The following is a 7,527-nucleotide window of genomic DNA, read 5'->3' as shown; positions in this document are numbered from 1 at the left end:
TAGTAAATTGAAAATATTAAAATTAATATATTTTCAAAATATTAACATTATTATATTTTTAATATTATTATGGATAATATTAAAAATATTAAAAATAATTAAAACAAAAGTAAAAATAAAGTAATACCAAGTATTGTATTTAATAATTAATAGATAAATAAATATAAAAGTAATATAGAAACATTTACGATACAAATAAATACATATATAAGCATTGCAGTTATCATTTTCTGTTAATTATAATACATTATATATGAGTTTTCTAATCGATCCTTGATATTCTCCATTTTTTGTAAACTACGGAGATAGTTCATCTGATGTTTGATTTGAGACTGGCGTATTTCAATCTTGCGTTGAACACTCGAAATTAGTTGTTGCATATTATTACTCACGAATGTACTTATCTAGAACAAATTATTCGACATTTATTGATAAGAAATAATTTATCGCCATAAGAGATAACATTCATTATAATATTTTTAATTTCTAAAAATATATAATTCTTTTTTATATATTAATTATAATTTTAATATATATAGAACAAGATATGTTTAAAATATATATGGCATATATATCTAGTGATAAGTCGGATTGTGAGAAGTGAGAAGTCAGTTTGATTAAATAAAGTTAATAAATAAATATAAATTATTTAGATTCATATAATTTACCTTGCCAAAATGTTCTTTAGAATTTACATGATTAATAATATAAGTTAATGCTGCAACTGTACTGATTTCTCTGCACAAATAAAATAGCAAAATTATAATTAGTATATATAATAAACTTTCACATAATTATGAACAGTGTATATTTATGAAGAAAAATATCATTACCTCGGTTTAGCTTTTTTAAAATATTTTAATATTTCGTCTAATACTTCATTCTTTCTTACATGCTTTGCAATAATAAAAGAATAAGTATTAATACGGTCTCTGAGATTTAGATTTAAAACACTTTTTTCCCTTCCTATCAGCGTGAGAAACACCTGGATCGTTCTAAAATTGTCAGAGCAAGTTAAAGATTTTAAAATTGTATTATCACGTGTCTCTTGCCATAAATGTAACATATCTGTCCAAGTTGAGTCGCTTGCTTTCTTCAAACCGTTACAATATGTCCATTTCCACCACGGCAAAATACTAATATTTAGAAACAAAGAAAAAAACATATTACAAAAGTTTACAGTCTGGTATATCTCTCGCTCGATCAAATAATGTATAAAGTATTGCACCAGATACACAAAAAATGTGATTATAAGAAAGCTGTGATTTCTTTTATGAGAAAAATTACTTGTGCGTTTTAGGATGTCTCAGATGCTGTACCAATACCTCCTTGGCCATATGTATACATTCGCGCATTTCGAGAGTACATGCCCATCTGGTGATCTCTTCCCTTAAAGATTTCGTATGATTACTATCGTTAGGATCTTCATCGTAATCTATATCCAGAAGAAAATCTTCCAGCATAGGCCATATTTTTCTCTAAAATCGTTAAATAATATGAAATTTATATTGGCTTATGTTGTTACTTATGAAAAGCATGATATATGCGTGTGAGATATACATATAATTTTTTTTGAAATTAACACACAATTATTGATACAAAATTTATGTTTTATATGCAACAACTTATGAAATATTTCTTATTGACGAAGAAATCCGTCACTATCTACCTTGATCCGTTTGGTTCTTTCTTCTGGAAGCGAAAAAATACTCGATATGCGTTCAAAAGCTTTGATCATAGGATACCACGCTATGTAATTTTTTTCTTGACATAGATAGCTTGCGAGTTTCCAGAATATGGAAGGACGAAGTTGTTTCGCTACCATAAAATGAAATGCGTCATCGATAATTTGAGCACGATTGAGAACATGTATTTCCGTATATCTCGGAGAATTCAAATAATCCGCAATTTTTTTCCAATTTTCATAATTATAATTGACGCGGTAATATCCTGTTGCGAAATAAATTTTTTTGCATTTATTTGATTGCACTTTTTGTTTGTTTTATATTTAAAGAACTCAAAAAGTTCAGCAGAAATTGTGCCTCATAAAAAATGTGTCTCATATAATATGTGCTATCATAAAAAAGATTATAATTTGTACATTACTATTTATAAAATTATTGTGATATTTGAATGCTGCTCCGGAGAATAGAGTTACGCAGAATTTTGTATAAAATTAAATTGATTTTTTTCTCCAAAAGTAATAATCGAATTATATGCAAGAATAATTTATTAAATTAAATTAAATATATTAAATAATTTATTAAATTAAATATAACACATTTTATACTTTTATAAAAGATAACACAAATACACAATAAACATTCCAGCAAATGGTATCGTTGGATGTCAAAACGTGCACTTTCTACCTGGGATAACAGTATTAAAGTACTTATCAGTTTATATTTACCAGCTTGTTGTAAGTTGGCTATTATCCAACCGTTTTCTTCGTACGGCAAGGAAAATTCGCAATACATAAGATCCTGCGATTTTATCCACTGACCGTGAGAAAAGAAATTTTGGAAAAAATTGGGTTTAGTCTGCGTAGTAATAGTTACAGGTATCCACCAAGACTCATTTTTTATATCGGTTTCTTTTAGCCACACTATCACATGTTTAGGATTATCTTGTATTACATTTACTACAGGATAATATGTTTTTTTTATCCAAGTAGCCATTTTCTGTGATACATTAAACGTGTATTCTTTAAATGGTGATTTGTCTAATGCAGTTTGCATAGCGGTCCAGAGATCATTGGGAGTTGCTGATTGAAACATACTAAATTTATAAAAATTATTATTGTTGATAGTTAAACACTGTAATGAAAATTGCATTAGAGAATATAACATTATTACTAATCATTTATCAATGCATTAATTGATGTGACATAATTTATATACATGTAATCATTTAGAAATATAACTTAATTTTTTATTTAAAGTATAATCTGCACTTATTATGCTTAATTCTTTAATACTTTAATGATTTAAACGGTCAGCAGAGCGGGTAGTGCGTATGGAAGGCCCCGGAGGTAATGCGGCTAGCAGTACTCAGGGCCCTTCCACATAAAACATCATGGATTAAGGGGGGTTTTTTTAGTGGGTGCGTGTCCCATATAGCTCCGCCGAACGGCCGGCGGGATGGTATATAATGCATTTTTCCCCCTATGTAAAAAAAAATTCTCTAATGAGAATGTGTGTGTATAATTATTATATTACAATTATTACTTACTGATTATTAAAATACATATTGAGACCTTCTCGAAACACATCAATGGTAAGTATATGTTGTAACATGCGCAACATTGCAGGTACTACAATAATTCATATCATAAAATATGATTAAATATGTTTAAAATTTATTTTAGCGCCCAAAATTTGTGAACATATATTCATGATTTGATAGAGAAAAATTAATTTTATAGAAGTTTGATAATTATATGTTTTTTTCATATTTTTATCAAAAAACGAATTTAATGTACCACTACATTGTAAATAAATTTATTTAAGGCTAGTCTCCCCTATTCTTTTAGTCTTCTCTATTCTACATTCATGTTCACGAATTTATAAATTCGTATAATTATATATTTACTTAGCCTTACCTTTAATGTAACGTGAAAAAGATAATGAATTAATTTCAGAAGGATTGTTTATCTGTGATATAAGCGGTTTCATAATTAAATCAGTATCCAAATGGAGAGATTCATGTTGAACCTGGACTACGAACAAATTCAATATCTGAGAATTTGGAAAAATCTGGAAATGAAAGTTTTGATGTGTATAATCAAATGGATACTCAATCAGAAAAGATGCTCGCATTAGCAATATTGCATGCTATTGCTGAAAAATATAGCTTTGTTATAGTTTTCACACGTTATTAAGTTTGAAAATATATATAATAAAGTTTCTTTATAAAATCATTGAAATTATTATATAATTTATACGTATATCATGGTATAATTAAATAAAATTTTCTAATTAAAGAGAAAAATTAATCAGAGAATTGGATAAGATTAAGATTAAAGATTAATTTAAATTAAAGAGATTTAATCAGAAAACTTTTTGATTTTGATCTCTTCCTAGTAGGAGTTTATAAAAATTGAAAAGAATCTAATGATTAGTATTTTGATACTTATTTTTGTTTTAATATATTCAATATAATTGATATTATATATATATTGATTAGTAATTTTAATTTTAACAGATTATATATAAAAATAATTATAAAAATTTAATATTAAAAAATACCTTATTAATAGCATCCATTCCGAGCAATGTAGCAATACCATCGTTCAGCCAAAGATAAGACCAGCAATATGGACTGACCAGATTACCAAACCATTGATGTGCCATTTTACGTGCTACTAAGGAAGCTACTTTTATTTCGTGAGCAAGAGGATCTATTTCTTCACTATACATAATATCTGTTTCTCTAAAAATTATTTATAAATAATAATGATATATATAAATATGTATATGTATATGTATGGTGCATAAAATCTTTATTAAAAGCATGCCGTTTAAAATATTTGAACTCAACATAGTCATTAAAATATACGCGTTTTTAATTTCCCTAATTTTGCTAATAAATTAATTTTGTCTTTATATAAATGTCTTTATATTGTCCTTATATTGTCTTTATATAATAAATTAATATTTTTATTAGTTACTTTTGTATTACCTATAAAAAATGAGCCTCCAATTTTCCATGCCATCGTCTTGGAAACCCGGAATTACAACATGTTTCGCTATCGAACCTTTTCTCAAGCTCTTCAATTCAAACGTAGAATTAAAATACTGTTTGACATTCTTAGCAACATTTCGTGCGAATTTTATATACCGTGCCGAAAGTTGTCTGCACCATATGTTGATATTTTTTTTTGTATATTTATTTACATACGGATTGCCATCATAATCGGAAATCATAATTGCTACGAGGTAAGTTGGTATTACAGGAGTAGTACGAAAAACTGACCACATCATGTTATTTTTAGTTTGAAGTAGGTTTTGTAGCGGCATATTCGATTGAGCTGTGCAATTCTTATGATGATATATTGCAATGCGAAAGGCAGCTTTGAATTTCGGCTCATCCCAACATGGAAACATTCGTCGAGCTCCAATTGCCTTGAAATGTGATACAGCCAACCATCTAAAACATTTTAATAGCAATCTGTTTATGTTGTTTAATACTATGTCATACGCGTAGATTTTGTCATCGAAACAGAATTTTATAATTTACGTTCTGTTTCGGTGAACTCAAAATTTTTATCTCATTTTAAAAAGATTTTATTTTGTTCAATAAAACTGCAATAACATTCTATACCCCGAATTTATTTTTTTAAACTGCATATAAATATGAAAACATGAAATAAATTAATTCTGATCGATTCAAATTTCTACTCTTGTAATATATACATTATATAGTGTCCATAAAATTTTGAAATATATACATTTATAAATATTAACATTTTCTATTAATAGCTAAAATCTCTTATCTAACTTTAATATGTTTCAATTTAATAAGATTTAAAATATTTCACAACATGTGTGTGTGTTAAAGAAATACAATAAAATCAACTTTTTTTTTTCGTTTAAGATATTAATGTATTATTAGTATAGAGAAATATAATGTAATATATTTATTAAATATCAAGAAATTTTTTGCATGTCACATTGGAGAGCTATAATTTAAATAATGTTTTATTAAGTCATATGTAATATATAATTTAAAATTTTCGGCATGTCGTGGAGATCATATTATTGCCAATAGTTTTTACAGCATTATATATATATAAAGATGCTACTATTTTTAATATCTTAATATTCACTCACCCTTTATTTCCTTTTTCGTTTATATAAGACGTTTTGTAGAAGACTTCTGTGTCATTATTTGAAATACTCTCAAATTTTATATCCAAAGTGTAATTCCCTCTTGATAATGTATGATTGAAATAAAATGTCAAAATGTGCGTTTTATCATGATATTCATATTTTATTGGTTCGTAGATGGTTGCTTTCTTGACTTCTTTTATCAACATGGATTTACGTATTATTACGTAGGAATATGCATGCAAACGTATGTTTCGCGTTGGATGAAGGATTTTTATCTTAGTTTTAATTCTGCCGGAGAAATTAAAGATGTTTGCATTGTTGTCTTGGGTAAGTATTGCCAGCTGGACGTCATAAAATATTGGTATTACATAGTCCGGCAAATAATTAACTCCAATGCTGGAATCATCTTTCCAACTTTTGTTGATAGTATAAGCGCTAACGAATAATAAGCCGCTGCTCAATAACAGTGTTAATAATTCCATGCCAGTTTTTGTTCAGGTACCTACGAGAGAACATTTCTTTTGTTAGAAAAAAATTACAAATTTAAATCGTAGAATAGAATATATGGCGGAATCTTTTATCATGATTTTTATATAAGAAAAATAAGAAATTAGCGCAAGAAAAATTATAGCAATTCTTTTATCGAAAGGATATACAACCTACTTAGAAGAAAAATTTGATAATTTATTACACACGATACAATATGTTAACGTTGTTATTTTTATCTGATTATATAATTATATTTAATAAATGTGTATATCTGTATTTTTAAAGTAAAATTATTCTACTCTACTTATGATATTTGAAACTAATGTCATATATAAAAAAGAAAAATATTTAGCTTGACAGTCAAATGCTATTTTAAACAATTTAAACAATTCATAATTAATTTATGTTTTAATTAGGAAGTAACAACAAATTATATTAGATAAACACGTTTTTTAAATATACAAATAAAAATACAACTTAAATATTATCAGTTTGAGATACTTTAACTTGAAATATAAGAAATCTAGTAAATAATATAAGCTATAATAATATAATTTCTCATGAAAAAATGATTTTTTTCAGCAAAACGAGAATAAATGAGAATTATTTTGATAGTTTCTTGCATGTATTTGTGTATAAAATTGCATGCTGATTAAAATGCAGTTCTCTTCGCAATAATTAAGTTATATTATTAGTTATATAATTGAAACATTATATTATCACGAGTTATTAAATCAAAAGTATATCTACAAAATTGTGATCTTACCATTTCCAGAGAGCACCGAGAATTGATGATATTGTCGGCGCTTCACATCATAATCGATCCGTAATCTCCCACATTCCCATGTAAAGGTCTTTCGACAAGGTCTTATAAATATTTTGATGGTAATAAACGTGTCAATAGAAGATAAGTAACATAACAGTTAAATTTAAAATACTTTTTCTCGAAAGGTACATACATGAATATGTACACAGCCATGAAAATAATTTTTTTTTTTTTTTTTCATAAAGGATCATTTCTCGTCGTTTGTATCGCAACTTATATTTGTACATTTTGTGTAAAATTAATAGAAAATCTAAAATTAACGAATTTTTTTCGTACTTTGATTGATACACAGATGCTTATAAATTTATTGTGGGAGAAAGAATACAGATGTATTACGAGAATTTCATATATATATATAATCATTAAAAATATTAACATAAA

At 26.5% G+C, this 7,527-nt stretch overlaps 1 protein-coding gene across 2 annotated transcripts; it reads right to left on the bottom strand.

The window, feature by feature from the left end:
* Positions 1–190: 190 nt before the first annotated feature.
* Positions 191–7,151, bottom strand: LOC115241304 (aminopeptidase N-like). 2 transcript variants are annotated; one of them, XM_029817002.1, is made up of 12 exons: positions 7,087–7,151; positions 5,832–6,333; positions 4,681–5,148; positions 4,248–4,431; positions 3,602–3,755; positions 3,232–3,313; positions 2,411–2,778; positions 1,670–1,950; positions 1,288–1,478; positions 834–1,136; positions 669–738; positions 191–404 (listed from the first exon to the last, which is right to left on the bottom strand). In XM_029817002.1, the coding sequence occupies exons 2-12, from the start codon at positions 6,311–6,313 to the stop codon at positions 234–236; spliced, it is 2,754 nt and encodes a 917-aa protein (XP_029672862.1). In that variant the 5' UTR covers positions 6,314–6,333; positions 7,087–7,151; the 3' UTR covers positions 191–233. The 2 variants fall into 2 exon arrangements, with proteins under 2 accessions (XP_029672862.1, XP_029672863.1); XM_029817003.1 differs by lacking the exon at positions 669–738 and having other exon boundaries at positions 333–404.
* Positions 7,152–7,527: the final 376 nt, after the last annotated feature.

The sequence above is a fragment of the Formica exsecta genome, unplaced genomic scaffold (genome assembly GCF_003651465.1).
Source record: "Formica exsecta isolate Colony F162 unplaced genomic scaffold, ASM365146v1 scaffold475, whole genome shotgun sequence".
Taxonomy (NCBI): Eukaryota; Metazoa; Arthropoda; class Insecta; order Hymenoptera; family Formicidae; genus Formica; species Formica exsecta.
This window is presented reverse-complemented; position numbering and strand designations above follow the sequence as displayed.